At 47.9% G+C, this 19,596-nt stretch overlaps 3 protein-coding genes across 3 annotated transcripts; all 3 read left to right on the forward strand.

Moving 5' to 3' along the window:
• Positions 1-494: 494 nt before the first annotated feature.
• LOC123122710 (glycosyltransferase BC10) lies at positions 495-3,234 on the forward strand. The gene is made up of 2 exons (XM_044543033.1): positions 495-2,337; positions 2,866-3,234. Exon 1 carries the CDS (start codon positions 1,218-1,220, stop codon positions 2,286-2,288), a length of 1,071 nt encoding a protein of 356 aa, XP_044398968.1. The 5' UTR covers positions 495-1,217; the 3' UTR covers positions 2,289-2,337; positions 2,866-3,234.
• A 6,944-nt stretch (positions 3,235-10,178) lies between these two features.
• Positions 10,179-10,763, forward strand: LOC123125497 (uncharacterized). Its single transcript, XM_044545976.1, has one exon. The coding sequence runs from the start codon at positions 10,270-10,272 to the stop codon at positions 10,591-10,593; it is 324 nt and encodes a 107-aa protein (XP_044401911.1). The 5' UTR covers positions 10,179-10,269; the 3' UTR covers positions 10,594-10,763.
• A 1,684-nt stretch (positions 10,764-12,447) lies between these two features.
• Positions 12,448-15,698, forward strand: LOC123122711 (uncharacterized). The gene is made up of 3 exons (XM_044543034.1): positions 12,448-12,871; positions 14,970-15,077; positions 15,179-15,698. The coding sequence occupies exons 1-3, from the start codon at positions 12,575-12,577 to the stop codon at positions 15,491-15,493; spliced, it is 720 nt and encodes a 239-aa protein (XP_044398969.1). The 5' UTR covers positions 12,448-12,574; the 3' UTR covers positions 15,494-15,698.
• The last annotated feature ends 3,898 nt before the right edge of the window (positions 15,699-19,596 follow it).

The raw sequence follows: 19,596 nt of genomic DNA on the forward strand, positions 1-19,596 counted from the left end.
TCAACGGTGGAGCCGCGTCGAGCTCGGGTGAGGAAGTAATCCGTCACTTTTTCTTTGGTGGCTGCTGTGGTGGTGTCGGAGGCAAGTGATGGACGTTGGTGTCAAGCTTAGGGAATTCTTCGGTCTTGGTTGTAGTTTTCTTTCTTGGCTGGTGTTTCTTTGTGCAAAGGCTAGCGTTTTGCTGTCTTTTTAGTTTTGTCTGATCACTATCATATACAGTAAATAAGACACGTATACTATACTACATGTGGAAGAGCCTTCCTTTGCGCGAAGAGGCTTCTAGACGCGCGTCAAGATCAGCGCTCCCCGCGGATCCAACCGCCGCGACGTAACAGAAGCAGGTAGGAGCAGGACAGTGGCATGCCATCCACTACTAACCTCACCTCAGTTGCCCGCCGCGTCACCCCCCTAACCAATCCTATTTAATCCCACTGGCGGGCCCGCGCGACAGCGACACACATAAACAGGCCACCCCACCGCCACGACGCGCACGCATCACTCCTCCCCATCTTCCCTTCCCCCCACCCCACCTCCTCTTCTCGGCCTCACAAGCAAAGATCTCCCCAAAATCTCCCGATTCCTCCCTCGCCCGCCGCCGCTCCCCTCCCCCTCCGCCGCCGGGCGCCGCCATTCTCCCGTCCCCGGTCCGGCCGCGCCGCGCTGATTCTTTTGGTTGTTGGGGCAGTCGGTCGGTCGGTTGCTCCGTTCCTGGCTCTTCTTGTCTGCCCGGCCCTGCCCTGCCCACGAGGTGCCGTTCCTGGTCTCCTCTGTCCCCCCCACCCCGCGGCGGTTACCGGATCTCGTGGTGAAGCCAGCCCAGCCGAGGGAGGGAGGGAGGGAGACGGCCGAGCTCCGGCCGGGATTCGGAGCCGGTGCCCCGGCGCCGCTCGCCATTTGGTCTGATTCCGAGGAGGGACGCCATGCCCGGCCGCTCCTCGGATTGATCCTCGGCGCCGGTGCTCGCCGCTCCCCTCCCGGTTCTCCTCGCCTTCTTGTCCTGCTTCAGGCCGGGCCGACGGATCGAAAGATCCAATTCGCGGGGCATTTTTCCGTCCTCCCTCCCCAATTCCTCCGCAGGACTGTCCCTGTCTGCCAATCGCTCTCAATCCCTTCCTCTTTAAAAATCTGCTCTTTCTCTCTCCCCCTCTCCCACCAAGATCCAATCCCCACCGCCGCCCGCATTCCGCGCTTCTCCCGCCCTCCTGCGGTCGCCGGCGATGACGTCGCCGGTGACGACGCACGCCTCGCCCTTCCTGCTCGCCCTGCTCCTGCTCCTCTCCATCCCGGTCGTCTTCCTCCTTGGGCCGCGCCTCCTCCCACCCAAGACGCTCCCCGCCATCCCGGACGCCGACGAGTCCGACGACCTCGCCCTCTTCCGCCGCGCCATCCTCTCCTCTTCCTCCGCCAAGCCGGCCACCACCTCCTACTTCTTCCACCGCCGCCCTCGGCCCAAAGTCGCCTTCCTCTTCCTCACCAACTCCGACATCGTCTTCTCGCCGCTCTGGGAGAAGTACTTCCATGGCCACCGCCAGCTGTTCAACCTGTATGTCCATGCCGATCCCTACTCCGTCCTAGAGCTGCCGCCAACGCCCACCTTCCGCGGCCGCTTCGTGCCAGCCAAGGCCACGCAGCGAGCCTCCCCCACGCTCGTCTCTGCCGCCCGCCGCCTCCTCGCCACCGCACTCCTGGACGACCCGTCCAACCAGTTCTTTGCGCTGCTGTCTCAGTCCTGCATCCCGCTGCATCCGTTCCCCACCATGTACAAGACACTCCTCTCCGACAATGCTGGCCCTCACGGCCACCACCGCAGCTTCATAGAGATAATGGACAACACCTCCATCCTTCATGATAGGTACTATGCCCGCGGTGATAATGTGATGTTGCCAGAGGTGCCGTATGACCAGTTTCGTGCTGGATCGCAGTTCTTTGTGCTGACCAGGAGGCATGCCATCATGGTTGTGAGGGACATGCGGCTCTGGAAGAAGTTTAAGTTGCCTTGTCTGGTCGAGCGCAATTACTCGTGCTATCCAGAGGAGCACTACTTCCCCACATTGCTGGATATGCAGGACCCTGCTGGATGCACCAAGTATAGCCTCACGAGGGTGAACTGGACAGATCAAGTCGAGGGCCACCCACACACGTATCATCCTGGGGAGGTGTCGGCAAACTTGATCAGGGAGTTGCGGAAGTCAAATGCGAAATACTCATACATGTTTGCACGGAAATTTGCCCCAGAGTGCCTCGAGCCGCTGATGGAGATTGCGGACTCAGTCATCCTACGTGACTAGGCCGGCAGCACCTCACATTTGGGTTTGTCGGATAAACTGAGATGATGAGGTACGGAAATGCGCACTTGCTGCTGCACTGTTGAAAGAACTAATCTTCTGTGTAGGTGTTGTATTGAGAGAGTTGTCTCTGAGTGGAGTGTACATAGTATGAAATTCGGGAGTTTTAGGAATTATGCAGTCTGTATGCTTTAACACTTACATAATAAAGTTGCACGCTTCGTTAAGTCGTTATGTCATCAATTTGAACTTTTAAATATTTATTATGTTGCTGTGTCAGCTTCTTGTAGGACAGTAGATGTGAAATGTATTTCCTCACTTGGTACTTTGCTATCAATGCATGTAGTGCTTTTTCAGTGAAGTGAGCACATCTGTTGCTCTTATTCTAGCAGTTTGTATATGTACATTGCTACAGAAAGCTTTACTGTCTCTCTGGATTATTGTCAGACTCAAGCACTGAAGTAATTTGATTTGCTACTTAAACGATCATTAATGTTAACTGATGACTCTCCAGAATTTGCACTTCTGGGGTTCTGTTAGCAAATAAATTTTAGGGCAATGCTCCTTGTTTCCCCTGCAGGGTTGTGATGCGATGAACAGGCACGAGCTAGTGCATCTATCCCTACAGATCTTTCTTGAGGAATTCCCATCCTTGCTCTTCCATGATTGAAAGATTTTCTGGTAATAGACGGTGCTGGTCAGAGAGTATGGTATGGCAACTGATTGTTCTATGTGAGTATGCTGTTTGAACACGACTGCTTCTTGGCAAGTAACATATCAGTAGTTAGGATGATCATCCTATGTATTACACGGACTTAGAGGCACCATGCCAATACATCCAGTGGCGGCTTTTGTAGTTTTTATTGCATGTATATAATATGTCACGCCTGTTGCGAATACTGTATTTTGGGGTTGTTTTGTTCATAGCATTGTTCCATTCCTTGCGCCAGCCTGACACTTTGAATACATAGATAATAGTAACTGAAGGGCATATTTGACTTTTGCTGTAGGATTCTTTTTTGTAAGGATTTTGTGAAGTGAAAAGAAAGGTAGAGCTGCACTAACAATACAGTTCATGCGAGCACCCTTAAACCCTAATATGCAGCCAGTTGGTTTAAAGATTCTTCCTTTCCATATTGTGAATCCACTGGACAAGCTTTGTTTGGTGACCTTCTGCCCTACCAAGGGCTGTTGCCATTGCGTAGTGTCTGCCCTTTATCTGTCCAGACTCCGACACCACAAACCGATTGTCGTGCCGGTTTTGGGACAGATCTTAAAAAGATAGCAACCATGTAGGTTTGTTATGTTGCTATATATGTTAGAGATGGTTAGTAACGATGGTATTGGAAAGTGCATGGGTGCTTTCAGGTCACAGATTTCTCATGTTCAGTTTTCTGCAAGAAACAAGAACATATGTAGCAGTGCATGCACCTTAAAAGTTGATACTAAGATTGTCTTGTCAGATGGCTGGAAATGCAGGTGCAATACATCCTAGGGATGTTGGGGGGTGGAGACATGTCCTTTTCTGTCCAGTAATATATGTCCATCTCATCCTAAGGCACTGAATCGAGTTGATTTCTATTTTGCCCTCACTTGCCAGCTTAGCTTTGTTTGATAGATAGAAAGAGATGGGGACTGGAGAGATGTCTTTTTCTGTCTAATGTTCATTTGTGCCTCGGCCAAGACGACTCCTCTTTTAAATTGCCCTTTACCGGCTTTCCCAACTAGTTCGTGTTTCTTTTTCTTGATGAAAAGGGGCCTTGTCCCGGTTCCATCTCCATAGAAAATGGAAGCATGGACAGTTCAGGCTTCAGAGTATGATTAGCCTCTGGTCCATAGGCAAATTCCCAGGAAGAGGAAAGTAACCACCAGCAGCAATAAACTCTTGCTTTGCCCAATAGAAACACTGCTTGAAAGAGTTGGAACTTCTTTTTCCTAACTTGCAACTAATTTTTTCTAATTAATTTCTCGTTTAGATTTTGAAAATTCTTTCAATACAATGATTTTTTTTCAAAAGGGTTTCTATTCAATGATGAAATTAAAATGGATAAATAGAAAAGGCTTTTTTTGGATTTTTGAAAAAGACAGATGAGTTAGCAGCGGCAGCCTCAGGCTTGTCCCATTCTGACCACATCCTGTGTGGATTCGTCGATTCTTCATCAGGTATGTATTCCGGGGAAGCATGACCACCATGCTCAGAAGTCAGAACCAGCACTGGCTTCAGTCCGTCTAGGAAGGAAGATCGTGTCCTGTATTCTGTTGCTTTGTTATATTAATAAGAAGTATGGTTTGGAGTAAACATCCTTTGATGAATCAAATGTGGCGCCTCTTGCAGGCGTACGAGCCTTCAATGTTGTTATTATCTCGCAGTGTGTTACGCGTCAACATGTTGCTATAGTTTGTCATTGTCAGATTTGCAATTGATTCTGGAGTATGCGATTTTTGAACATACAGCTACTCTCGCCATAAAGAAATATAAGAGCGTATAGATCACTGCTTTAGGTTTTGGTTCGGATTTTGGAGTACTTGGTATCGAATTCGGGCCTGACGTTATCACAGTTTTATGAGCGCTCTCCAAGCAGGCACAAATCATAAACAAGTAGTACTGTATACTATACCAAAATACCACGTCAATCCATAAGTCTCATACGTCACAGAAAGATCCTACATGCGGGATAGAAGAATGACCACAACACACGGCTTATGTCTAAGGCTACGTTTGTCCCTGTGGTGCATTCTGATAATCCAATCCTGTTCTGCCCAACCAATTTTGTTTTCTTACCATTCTACTGTTTGGCTAACAAATTGATTTGTTTTCACAATAAATTGCAAAGTATTAGCACAAGACCGCGAGACAGCTCAACAAAATTAGATGTTGAACCGATGAGACGGCGGTCCTACAGATGAAAACCTGAACCAACAGGCTCAACCGGCTCGGTCACCGGTCCGGTTTTTTAAACTATGCTTTGTAATGCTAACAAGGAATTGAAGATCATGGTGGATGAATAACTATAACTAACAAGGAAGATCCATGTCACAACAGCGCACATGTCGTTACTCTTCTTTGATCAATATGTTTCTTGCAACAAGTAGCAATACCTTTTAGAGGAAACAAGTAGCAATACCGTTTAGAGGAAACGCCGCGTGTCACTCCCAGGAGCGGCTCGAGCAGAAGCCAGCTCCCGTCGCCACTACCACCAATCCCCTCCTCTCTCCTCGCCGTCGTTGGCTCCCGCCACTGGGTAAAGCCCGGTGGTGGGATCTGCTCGGGTCGTGATCTATGATTGCTGTGCCGGCTGCCTTTTGTTGGAATAAGTTCGAGGTATACCGTCGATTGTCCAAGAACCAAGCAATCATACGAACATGACATCGAGATTTATTAATGAGATTCATCGATATGGCTACATCTCCGGGGCCTGACTACGGGTGCTCCTTCCCGTGACACCGTTACAATATCGCACAACAGCCACCCGGGCGCCGACACACGCCGCCGGTTCCCTCTTGCGCGCCTGTGCTATTATGTTGGCATAGGTTACATCGTGTGTCCATCCCCACTATATATGAGAGGCCTAGGATACAAGTGTCCTACTTGGACACGACTCCATATCTCCTATCTAAACACAATACAACTACAAGTCCAATTGTAACCTACCTTATACACAATATTCGACACAACTTTAACAAACTCCACCTTGACGAATATTCTCTACCACATTGAGTTCATCAATGCATCAAACTTTCATGTACATTGGACTTGAGCTTATCCCGTGAGTACCGCTGCTACTCCAAAGACTTCATATGACTCCACCTGCAACTTGTAGTCCCTTCTTTTCTTGACCACAGTCAACACTCGAGCAAAATTAAGTTACTTGTTACTCTAGTTTGTGCTCCCAACTTCCAGAGTATCAGTCCAACGCCATCACACACTGATCACTGATCTGCGTGAAAAGTGAACAACTCGCATATTGGGTGTCACACATAAGAGTTACCTGAACTCAACATCACCGCTCCTTTCTTGACCGTCTGTCTGAAACTTGAAAAAAATTCACCATTGCTTGTAGTCATCTCGAGTCAAATTCGCAGTTGTCTCACCACATGTATGACCACCAGAGCCCTGGCCCATCTCCATGCCCCGTGCTAACTGCACGCCTCGCCGCTATTACCGCGTCGAGCCTCCATTGTCCCGGCCGAGTCTCAAGGGTCGCGAAACCACACCACTCAACCCCCACTGCAGAGTACCACCGATCATCACCGACTGATGACGAGTTTCACGCTTCCATCAGACCACTGGGCTCCAGTCCGAATTACGTGTCCCTCGCTTTTCTCGCTGAATAGGCTTCGACTCTCTGTGCACTTACGCCGTAGCCCCTCAACCAGCACTGAGTGAAGTCCTCCAGACTCCAGCTCCACCTTCAACATGACTCCATGGTAGATGATCAATCCACCCTCGCGCCCCATCGCCTTCAAGCTTCGTGTGTACACCACCTTGAATCAACCCCGCACCATAGTCTTGTCAAAGCCACACAAGCCCTCGGTGCCCGCGCCACGTGTTTTCACGCCCAGAAGTCGGTCACCATCAGCATCACGCTCCCATGTCGTCGTCGCCGATCCCACCACCGTCTTCTGTACCAACCGACTTGCGTCGGTCCGTTAGACTGTCTAGTCCGACCCAGCCGAACTCATTCGACTGTATGACACGCTCGAGGCTCCCATATCATCTTCCGCGAATTCTCATCCATCACATGATAAGTCCATCTTAGCATACATGACTTTCCGCAACATCTTCAAGCATCCCCATTGTGCCAATGAATCTTTCACCCTTGTCTGCCATAACCCAAGACTTCTCCACCTCAAATCCGGCACCCGTTGGTGCCATGATTCTTCGTACGGCTGACCCGTGAATAATTATTGACTTCTAACACCTGATGCTAGCTTTGCTTTGTCCTGCCTATGCTTTCCAATGGTGCACACAAACGATGAATATTTCCTTGCGGATTCAATTTGCTGCTGCCTCTTTCCATGTCGTATACGAAGGACCCGATCCTCTTTTTTCTCACAAACAAAACTCACGTGCATCTGAGGCTAGAGCTTTAGCTAGCGCCATGTGCCTCCTGCACATATGCCACGCATTGCAGCAACTCACCAGCAGTCCAAAACGCACTACAACACTGATTGCTCTGTAGCTCCCGTGCTAGGCAGCCTGCCTACACCCGATCGTAGCTTTGAGACTCCCGCTGCTGTACGTACCGTCGCCGCCGCCGCCTGACGCTCACCCGATCGATCCAACTAATCGACCGCCGCACGTCTCTTGCTGTTGCGACGCTTATGCTCTGTCACTGCTCATCCGATTGCTTCTGTAAAGAAGTACGACGACCAATCTGCTTCGGAATCGCTTCCGTATTACGACCGCTTTCTGCAGAACTCTGTTGACGCTTCTTCTTCCTCTAGATTAACCTTCCACGACCTCCGGACAACCTAGCTCATGATACCACTTGTTAGAATAAGTTCGAGGCATACCGTCGATCGTCCAAGGACCAAACAATCACACGAGCACGACACCGAGATTTGTTAACGAGGTTCACCGATATGGCTACATCCCCGGGGCCTGATTACGGGCGCTCCTTCCCGTGACACCGTCACAATACTGCACAACGGCCACCCGGGCGCCGACACACGCCGCCGGCTCCCCCTTGCGCGCCTATGTTATTATGTTGGCATAGGTTACATCGTGTGTCCACCCTCACTATATATGAGAGGCCTATAATACAAGTGTCCTACTTGGACACGACTCCATATCCTATCTAAACACAATACAACTACAAGTTCAATTGTAACCTACCTTGTACACAATATTCGACACAACCCTAACACCTTTTCGTGGCGAAGACGGCCTGGCCCTACACTGTCGCGGTGCTTGTGTGGTCTGCCCGTTGGTGCTCGATGGGATCTGCTTAGTGGGGCAAGAAGGAGGCCGGGGAGGGGCCCCGGGTCGAGTGCATCGGTTGCTGCTTGTCGTGGAAACGGGGATGGGCTGATTCAACGATTTTTGTTTGGATGCAATCGCGGTGAGTTCGTGGACCTATCTCTTGCAGTATGAGGTTTTGTCGAGGGTCATCACAGGGTTGTGCTTGGTGGTCGACGACGAAGACGCATGGCGCTGCAGCAATTGCTCGGATGATCTGCGTATCCTCGGTTGCTCTAGATATGCCAGCCTCTATCTCGGTGGGGATGGATGAGTTTCGGGCGGAAGCCTTGTCCAATGAAGGCAACGCCTCTCGCGTTGTTTTTCACTCGTTGGAGGCATTGTGGTGGAACTCTCCTCTTCCTCTAAGAGGGGTTGGGGCTCTCCGGATGAAAACGGATATCCCCTTTTGAATTATCCAAACTCCCGGATGCTACATAGTGCCTTGCTGTGAGTAAAATAGCTACAAATTTCGGTAGAAATGTAATAAAAAATCGTCTACCATTTTACTAACGAATATATGCTATATGTTGTTGGCTATTATGTTGTGCATTTATAAATTAGGAGTATCTTTTTGTTGTGTGAAAGTGATCAAATCTGTATTATAAAAGTTAACCGGAAGTACTAAGGCATCTCAAACATAATAGAAAATTACATTGAGATTTCGAGACTACCGAACGACCACTATTGCTGCCAGAATGAGCCACCGACGCGCCGCTGTGGCCGCTCCACTACCCGAGCCGGCTTGACTTTGTCAATGACACCCGACAAGTCTTCGTGCCCCTACGGACCAGCGTCTTGGAGCCGCAATCGTTGCCGTTGAACCCTTGCATCGATCTGAAGCATCAGACACCAAATCTCGCCACATATTAAGAAACCTTAACCTCATCGTCCCAAGGAGACGATAGGAATCTACGCTGGAGCTCCATCGACTATGTACAAACAAACAAACTCGAGGAGGATCAAAATCCGAAAGATAAACTCAAAGAAATAGCGAGCCACCATCCGCCCGAGCGCCGCACCTGGAAGGACTAAAAAATCCTAACCTAAACTACTAACCTTAGCGGAGACATCGGGATTCCCCTCCCGCCCTGGCCGCTGGAGCGGCAGGCAGAGGCAGTGGCGGATCCAGGCCCCAGGCAGCCAGGGCCTCGGCCTGGGGCGTGGCTGGCAGTCACTTCGTTGGCTATAGGTATAGCTACAGTGTTCTGCATTGTTTGGTACTGTACATACGTTGTTTGCCTGGGGCGTCGTTTTAACCTGGCACCGCTATTAGGCAGAGGGGAGGAGAATCCATGGTTTCGCCGGTGAAGTCGGAGGAGAAAGTTTGTCCTAGCCGCCTAGGGCTAAGGAAGAAACGAGAGGAAGTCGTTACACGATCACATCATATTTAGGAGTATCTCTTTGACATATTACTTTTCTTGCTTCGTGATGCATTCCTTCTTGTTACAATACTTCCTTTCTAGGAAACTTCACTGCTTTGTTTCCTGAGACTGAGAACATTTCTTTCATATCCGGCGCGTGAAGCTCAGAAAACAAAATGCACAACTCACCCCGTAGAGAAAGACAAGGTCCACTTTAAGGCCGCTAATGGCAAACAACAACTCAGTAAGGCGCGCCTACGCGTCTGATTGTATAATACTACCACTGATCGATTCCGCGCAACCAAAACCGCCCAAACCATACACATTTCCTGGTCTGCCGACGCGGGAAACAAACCGAAGAGTTGACCAAGAAGCCAACCGATAGGAACCCTAAACTTAGTTCATTCATGCAGAGGACCATTTCAATCTCAACCAATGTAACAACACAATGCATGCACCGGCTGGATCTACACCATGGATCACTTAACCTCTCGACAAAGTCAAAGGGTCCGGGCATCATCTTTAAATAGCTAGCCACGCCCTCCGTCACTAATCACTCCACAGCAGTTACTCACGCTCATCTGGAGAACCCTTCAGCCGACGACATCCACTCATCTGCAGGCTCCTCGATCCGGTTCATCGTAGAAAGGAAGCGGCCATGGATGTCGACTTGGCGAGCTGCAGCGGGAGCGAGGCGCTGTTCAAGTTCGCGGTGTTCGTCCTGGTGCAGGCGCTGGTGTACCTCATCCTGTCCCAGTCCTCCGACGTGTTCTCCGGCGCCAGGAGCCTCGGCAGCTTCCGTCGCCCGGCGAGGTCTGTCAGCCTCCGCCGCATGGTCACGCAGCTGCTCACGGAGATGCCGGCGGGCGGCGAGCCGTCGTCTCCGGCCGCCAGGCAGCGGGACGGGGGATCCGACGGTGCCGGCGTGGACGTTGACCTGGAGATGGAGCTTATGTTGATTGGTTGCTCCTTTTCATCGTGAACTTTTTTACTTGGTGTGGGATTCTTTTTTTCTTTAGGGGTGGTGTGGGATTCTTAGAATGTAATCTCTAGGACTAGATGGCCACTTCTCACGGCCTCCCGCGAGACATGTTATTATCTACCATTACAAGTGGTTTTCCTACAGTCTCTTTAGCGCCACTTCTCACGGCCTTTCTTAGTTCTAACCGAATGAAGATATGGAAAGAAGTATAGAAATCACAAATCACCACCAACATCCACTTCGATGAAGCCATATATCCCCATGAAGTACTCCCTCCGCCCCGAATTAGTTGTCTTAAATTTCTCTAAACACGAATGTATCTGACATATTTTAGTATTAGATACATCCGTATGTTGACAAACTGAAGACAACTAATATGTACACGGAGAACGCCGGCACCACCGTCATTCCCACAGCCTCCCTCCACCAGCTAGCGGTGTCCGAGGTGATACCGTCGAGCAAGATGAAGGCTCGGGTAGTGTAGGCTTAAGGGTAAGCGCTGCAGTGGCGGAAGTATACAATGTAGTGGCAACGAAGACAGGTAGCGGTGCAACCATGGTCGCGTTGACACACATCACTAGGCCAGCCGCAGAGTCGGAGCTCCCCTGTTGCACATGCAGGCTAACGGCCAACGCGAGCATGCACGCAAGGAGTCAAACGGGTAGATATGCTCTCGCAAGCAGATGTCATCCACTCTTCTCAAGTGACGCTAGTAGAGATGTGAGCGCGGCGCTGTATGGGGCGAGGAGACCGCGAGCCATGGCCTCCATGCCGTCGTTCACCGGTTCATCTAAGTTCAGATAGCATAGGAGGAGAAGTGGATTTCGAAGGAGGAGGCCGTGTCGCGGCAATGCTTTGCTCCGCCGGAGAATGGGAAGGAGCTTTAGGTGTCGATTCCATTACTCGCATCCCTTGCTAATTCCTTTGTCATGGATATAGATGGAAGGGCGACGGAGCGCCTAGACATGCATTGGGGCTCGAGGAGACCTCTGACTGCGGGAACGACGACGATGCTGGTGGTGGCATGAACTGGACACCTACTCTGGGAAAAGAGATAGTGTCAACGTCCTAAACAGTGGCCAAAACCGTCTAACATTTGTCATGCCAGCTTCAAAACCACTCAAGGGGATGTTTTATACGGTTTTATGAATTTCAGGATAAAATTATAGCAAAATTGCGTTTAGGAGATTTCAGAGTGATTTGTATACTTCTTTCTTCTGACATGCGTCGGGCTCTATATATATGGCTCATGCCATGTTCAGAGCATGACCCAATTATTGCCCATGCCAAAAATTTCAAAGCCCATGCAAAAAGAAGGCTCATCGATCCCAAACCTAGCCATATGGCCATGCTGCACGTGCTGGCCCGCGGGCACGAAATTTCAGCCCAACACATGCCTGACACAACACACAATTAAAAGGGCCTTACCCGCCCTTCCCGCCCACCACGGGACAAGGCCGACCCCGAAAGCCAGGCCTTAATGTCGGGCATGGCACGCCCCTTTTTATTGCTGGCCAACACGGAACAACACAACCTGGTGCGGCCCGTCCGACACTCATATATTTTTTCCTTTTTCTTAAAATTTAAGATTTTTCTACATTTTTCTCTTTATTTTTTAGATATTTTGTATTTTTTCTAAAATTTTAGGTTTTTCCTAAAAACAAAAGGGCCGAAAGGCCGACAAGTAACGCGGGCCGATCCGCAGCCGTGCCAGGCCAGACCGGCCTGTATAACTGGCGTGCCGGGCCGATTCCCGTGCCGTGCCAGGCCCTTTTACAGCGGTTGCCGACCGGGCCCATGTGGCCAGGTTTCCATCTAAAAAAATATAGAACTGAACTGTTCCCCGCACCCACTTCCATCGCTGTCACCCACGACACGAGCTTCTCCTCCTTCCTCAACTCCGCTCTCGCCAGCTTTCCCCTTCCAAAAAAAACCGAGTTTGAAAGTCGGTAAGCTGCGCCGCCCCTCGAATCTCGCCGCCATGGCCGCCGGCTCCGCGCCGCTGCTGCTCGCCCTGGCGCTCGCCTTCGCCGCCTCCCTGGCCGCCGCGGGGGACACCAACCGCGTCTACGACCCGTGCACCGACACCAAGATCCAGCGCGGGGACGGATTCACCTTCGGCCTCGCCTTCGCCGCCAACGGCGCCTTCTACTCCGGCTCCACCCAGCTCTCCCCCTGCGACCGCCGCCTCACCCAGCTCTCGCAGCTCTCCCTCTTCCGCCCCAAGGTCGACGAGATCTCCCTCCTCACCGTCAACACCACCACCGGCTTCAGCCCCGTAAGCGCGATCTTTCCCTTCCCCGCGCCTTCTTCCATGCTTTGGCTCTCTGCATTTTCTTGGAGTAACTTGGATTTGCTAGATCCTTCCTGCGCCCTACGTGCTTGTGGAAATGCGGGAGTAGGTGGGGGTCGGTTGGGGTTGTTGCCAATGCTGCTGTGGTGCGCCAGCACCTTCTGTTTTGGCCTGTGCTGGATGCAATTAGCGTTGGTTGGTATGATCCGTGTTCTTTCTGTACAATTCATTGATCTAGTTGCAGGCTTGCAGCCATAGGGTGACGATGCTGCTCGGCTGGTTTGCCTGTACGCAAGATCATCTTCCTAACTCTGCATTGTGACAAAGGGAAAGGTTGAAACTAACAAGGACCAATGCCTTCGCAATGTGTCAGCATGTTGGGGGATTGGAAAATAGTTGTCACGTGAGGGAAGTTGAGATAATCCAACAATTTTCCTCTATGAACAATGGTAGGGTTAGCACTGTATGTGTTCTTTTTTGGTGCTCGAATAGTAGCCTTATATGGGAACATATAAGGTGAAAGCCCAATTGTGGTAATTTTTTTTTGGAAATAATGTTAGAGCCTCAAGCACCAAGTCAACATGAATTCGTGAAAGGTTCTAACATTTGAGGCGGTAATTCTTATTTCATCAAACATCTCTGAAATTTCAAGTTCAAATACCATTTGTGTTGAAAGAAAAGAAATGAGAAACCTCTGTCATCTTCCAAGCTAGTATAACATGAAAAAGAATATGAATGGATGAAGTCACTTTCACCAGCAAATTATTCTCTCCCAACGCAACCTGAATTTGAACTTGAAACTCCAAGAAGATGTTTGGCGAATGAAGGAATGCCTCCTGTAAAAGGGAAACTTTTCATGTTGAATCGTTGCTTAAACAGAAAAACAAACACTCACCGAATACATTGCCATGGTAATTGATACCATTGGTGAACACAAAAACATGTGCATCTGTGATATGAAACCTAAATCTCATTGTTGTGAACTTCAGCGACACCACACTGCACTGATGAATTCTTTTTTTATATCTGACTGCATTTACATTTTAGAGACAACATGGTTATTGCCTTAAGGAGACATCATTATGAGAGTTTTGAAGGACTATTTTGTGATTTATTGGCCAATCATCCATCTAGAATGCTAGAAACGAACCATCATTTATATTGTGTTGAATATCCCCTCTTAACTTCCTGCCTCCTGAACTCAAACAAAGAAAAAGGTTTGCTATTTTATACAAGTTATACCGACAGATAACTAGGTATATCAAAGAGCAAGGGTCCTGGCTGGCTTGGTGCTAACATGTTGCTATGTGTATGGTTGCTGTGATAGTTTGGTATGGTTAAATTTGGTCATGAACCAGACATGTGCCAGTATTATCTTGTTGGTTTCCAGCAGTGGGAAACTCGACTTGTCGAGGGAAGGGAAGGAGGGTGTCAAGTGTCAAATTGACAAAGGTTTCTGGATGATGCAATCTGGCCAGTTCTTATTAATTTATGATTACCGAGTTTTCTTTGTTTGGGCATTACTGCTGTCTTTTTTAGTGTCAAGAACTTGGCCAGGTGATATTTGTGCCTCTTAACCCTATCAACTGAAAATGGAGCCTGTGTGTTTCGGTAAACCATGGTGGAACCTGTAGTAGCATTTTGTTAATTCACTGTCCATAAAAGTATCACACTCCATCAGCCACCTCTTTAGCAGCTATGGAATATGGTAGCCCATTATCCTCTCAATCATAGTATTATTTTCATGACTGTTTCACCATCTGTGGATATTGAACTTTCAGGACTAGCACATTCGTTGTTTAGTTTCCTTCTCAACTATGACTATCCCCCAAATTCTGAAAACTCCAGGGTAGTTGGTATTGGTTGAGACTTGATCATCTCCTGCTGCAACAGATGAAGAAGCATAGTTTGTCCCAACTTACAATAGGGCAGTAATAACTCTGAGAAATGCTGCTCTTTTTTACCTGTGTGATAACCTGAATTTATATAGTGTCATGGCTGACTAGTTCTCACTAGATAGTGTTCAGTCATTTTTGTCGCGTGTATACAAATTTGTATGACCAAAGCTCTTTGCATTTTGTAGGCCTCAGCTGGTGGGTACATGGTAGCATTTGCTGGTAGGAAGTATGCAGCCAGATCTCAACCAGTCTTTGTCTCCAATTCCTCAGTTACAGTGTCCAGCTTCACCCTGGTATGGCAGTGGGACCACAGATGTACTGTTGTTGCCATCATCTATACACTTTTAACCAAGCGAATTCTGAATGTTGCCGCTCTATGTTGATGCATTTCTAGGTTCTTGAATTCAACAAAGGCAAGCTTCAGAACCTGCACTGGAAGAAGGACGGGTGTGGTGCCTGCACAGGGAAGCCAAACTTCATCTGCCTCGGCAAGCAAACCTGCGCCATCAGAACAAACATCTGCAAGAGCAATAACCAGGGATCCATGGACTGCAGCATCGGCATCCAGCTGGCCTTCTCGGGCACAGACAAGCACGAGTCGGTCCTCAACTCGTGGTACGAGGTGTCGAACCTGCAGCAGTACTCGCTCTACGGGCTGTACTCGAACGTGAAGGGGTCCCTGAGCGGCCAGTTCAACAAGTTCTTCTAGGCTCCTGGAAGGCTGGAATGACCGTTTGTCCATAGCACTCTCCTGCCACTGCCTGTCGCTGTACTCAAGGGGAGCCCTAGGTTTGCCTGCCCGTCCAGCTGATTGTACGCAAACTGATCTAGCTCGTGTGGAAAATCAAAGCTCATCGATATGCATGCATGTACCTATTGCGAGTCATTTTATGCTGAGTATATTATTTGTATTACTCTTTGCATTGAACTTCAAATCATGTGACGGATCGATCGTTCGCTGTCGATGGCGTCGTGTGCCGTACTGAAGAAACATCGTCATGCCCGATCAGAATGCGCGTTGATATCAACAGCTCGTGCATCTTTGTATATTTTTTGCTCACCTGGGTACGACTATTTCTTGATGATACAGAAAAATTGGTCTGCTGGGTTGTTTATGTCTCTATTTCAGGGTAGTTCACGTCCTGAATACTACTAGGTCGCAGGTCCACTCTTTTATTTTAATTTTCCCAGCAGAGGGAGGCGAATGAGGTGAGGAATCCAAGAGAGGGAAGGGGAGCTGTATGTCTTGTCTCCCTTGTGGTAGCAGGCGGACCGGGCAAAACTCTGTCGACAAATTTGGAGCATCCTGAAAGGGGGATCCTAAGCTGTTGACCTGAATATTCTTGTTCCAAACGTCCATTACCATTACCATGTGCAGCGTGCAGGAAGCAGTCGTTACCTCCAGCTGTTTGTTTCATGGAAAATGCACACGCAGAATTGGCAAGGCTGTTCGGACGTTAGCTGATGCATCGCAGTCATGCGGACAGCACCGGCCTGATAAGAAACAGGCAGGAGATAGCTACGTTTCCTTTGGCTTCTTTGCCAAATGGCGATGCGACCATACCGCACCAATAAAGAAACCACCTCCAGCTAAAGAACTCTTTTTTTGTTGTCGCGAAAACAGAAAAACTGCAAGTAAAGAACTCTTGTGACATGGAAAAAGATGTGCCTAGCGCGCGCACAGCTCACTAAAGCTCTAAGGGGGTTTCAACTTTGTGTTGTGTTGTGTCATCCATCCAAAAGAAGCACAGGGTAAGTTTTCGAATGCACTATGAGTATGAGAGGACAGTGTTAAGGGACATGTGCAGCACTAGAGTCTCTCATCAAACCTTTTGCAACAGCTGAGTTGTGACCTGAGAGAGCACCTGAAGATAACTACTGCTGCGGTTATGGAACAAGCGGTAAAAGCTGTCTGAACTATGTGAGCCCAATCTCTTGATCTTGCCAGAATCTGAGTGTGCTCTGCACTGCATTGGCAAATCATTTTTTCTAGTGCCAAAGAAAAAATATACAGGTTGCAAAGGACAACATGGCTAGCGGAGGGGTGCTGAAAGTTAAATAAACAGGGAGAGGATAAGGTGGTGAATGGTGATGTCAGGCAGGGAAAGAATGAGTGGTGGCCACTCATCATCAGGGCAGCACCACTGTTAAAAACATTTTCAGTGCAGCATGGGGAAAGATGGTTTCACTAAGAGCTGAGCAGAGCTGGAGTTCCAATAAGAGTTTGTTTGTTTGTGCTGTGTTTCTTTTATGGTTGCTGACTGCATGGTTGAACTAACTGGTGCAAGTGGCTGGATTAATCTGTGTTTTTTTACAGTATGGCAGAAGTTCTCTTGTTTTGATGATCAAATGGGATTTGACTAGTAGCCCATTTGGTTCTTTTATTAAGTACAGGGCACATGATGCTTGACACAACATGTTAGGGATGGGTCCTTGGAATATTTTTAAGGGTGTGGACAACACACTCTTGGTTTTCTCTTGTGTGTGTGGTTGAACTATTAAAATTACTCGAGTAGAAAGTGACTTTCAGAATTAAGACAAAAAATAATCATAGTGGGAAATGGATGGAGTATTTCCACTGAAATTTGCAGCTAATTTATCAGGAAAGGACGGGCCGTGGGTTTGGGTTGACCAATTTTCCGGTCGTGGAACCACACTCCAAATCCAGAAAATGATCCTACTACATGTTGTTTTATCAGGAAATACTTGCATTAGATGTTTCTTCTGAACATTCCCACGCATCAAATTTCCATTTACTGAAGAGAGAAATGTTCCTTCGACTTGCATATGTGCAAAACATGTGTTCAAGTTGATAGAATCGTGAATAATATCACTCAGCTTCATTATTTTGTATGGGTCTCTAACTAAGTCCAGGATCTCCAAGTGTACACATTGAATATGAGTTCCATAAAATGGGCATAGTTGTTGTTAACTCTGATTCTTAGTGTTAGTTTTCCCCGCTTTAACAATCCACAAGTTGCTAATTGTTTTTGCGGGGATTCACAAGTTGCTAATTAACTACATTACATCCAATGCGATCCTTGAGGAGAAGACAACTGCTCTATAGTTTTCAAATGCAGCAACTAAGCACCGTTCTTTCATTCTAAATCCTATATATTTTGCTAGAATGACAGGAAGAAACAAAATAATTAGTGCCAAAGTACACAAGTCAAAATTTGAGCCTTGTTCCATTGTGCATTATTTATGATGCCCTAAAAGTACATCTGGACCATTGATCATTAGTTGAACTGCACAAAGATATATGTAGTTTCCAATGAAGATCGCACTTCATTAGACCTTAACCTAGTGTGACCTAGCAGGAGTTCTATAGAGACCAAAAGCAGATAAGATGCACGCAACTTGCGTTATGTAAAACCACCACCACTAATGGTGGTCATCAAAAGAAAGCTAACACGAACAGGATTCTGTTCCAAAGGTTGCTGATACTGAATCTCTTCAGTTAAAAGGATTCTGTCACATTCGCAAAACAAAAAAAGGATTCTGTCTGCTAGCTTTTCCACTATACCATGCAAGTGTTGTTAAGTTTTGTCTGATCAAAAGAAGGCACTAAATATGGGGCTTGGCGTATTTGAAGCCATGAAGTGCATGGTTTCTTTTGGTCCTTTATGTACTGATAAAGTGGCAAGTGCTCAGCGCAGAAGGTGTTTATCTGAGGAGTGCTTCTATTATCATATTGAGGAGTGCTTCTATTATCATATAGAAAAAGGCTGCATACAATTCAAAGTACTAATGTGGTGGCTACTAATGGTTTGATGACACTAGGAGTTTGTACTATCTCGTGGAATTTTAAGTTGTTCTTATCCAGACAAATGGGTGCGACTTGATGTCAGTCATCATTTTATAGTGACCCTTTATTATCACAACGGTCAAGAAAATCCAAAATATACATTATCTATTTCCCTTGGTGTTGATGAATAATGGTGGATCGATCTTTTATAAATCTATAATGTTGAAGGAGGGGGAGGGTGGTGCCCGAAGGGAACTAGCCAGCGGATAAACATACACAGTGATTTTACCCAGGTTCAGGCCTTGGGATGGGCAAAAATCCTACGTCTCTTTATTGATGATCGTGACGATTACAAGGAGTATATTTTCAAGTTTATTATCTCTGAGCTAGACCTTCTGCCTCTCTCCTCTGGGGCCTCCTCTTATATGCGGCCAAAGGCAGTTCGTTAGGGATACTCTCCGGTTAGATCGGATACAGTTAGACAATCTTACAGTTAAGAGGAACATATCTCCCTTAACCGCATAAGGGCAACTCTAACTGATCCCCTAAAATTTAAAGGAGGATCCGGCCATGAACCTGTGGTTGGATGGTTAGAGGGACGGTGATATCCCCAGCCCACCAGGGTTCAAGTCCTGATGCTTGCATTATTTCTGAATTTATTTTAAAATTGCCGGCTAGGCGCTTTCAGCGGGAGGAGACGTTCATGTCGACGACGAGGCGCCTACAGTGACTTCGTAAATCTCAGGATGATATGCCGGCTCAGTCTCTCGAAGCTGCTCATAGAGGTAGGGTATGTGTGTGTGTGTTCATAGGGGTGAGTGTATACGCGTATGTATGAGCGCTTGCGTCTGTACCGTGTTAAAGAAAAGGAGGATCCAGCCGAGTAAAGTTAGAGGAGTAAATTTTTCCTCCTCTTAGTTGGGCGCACCTAGCCGATCCCCTAAACTCTAGTGGAGTAAAAAAACATTGTATAGATTTTGTGTGCTAGCCGCATGAACTTCAAACAATTCACAATATATATCATAAAATATTAAAATTAAAACATGCATAACACAACCGTCATC

The sequence above is a fragment of the Triticum aestivum genome, chromosome 5D (genome assembly GCF_018294505.1).
Source record: "Triticum aestivum cultivar Chinese Spring chromosome 5D, IWGSC CS RefSeq v2.1, whole genome shotgun sequence".
NCBI classification, from domain to species: domain Eukaryota; kingdom Viridiplantae; phylum Streptophyta; class Magnoliopsida; order Poales; family Poaceae; genus Triticum; species Triticum aestivum.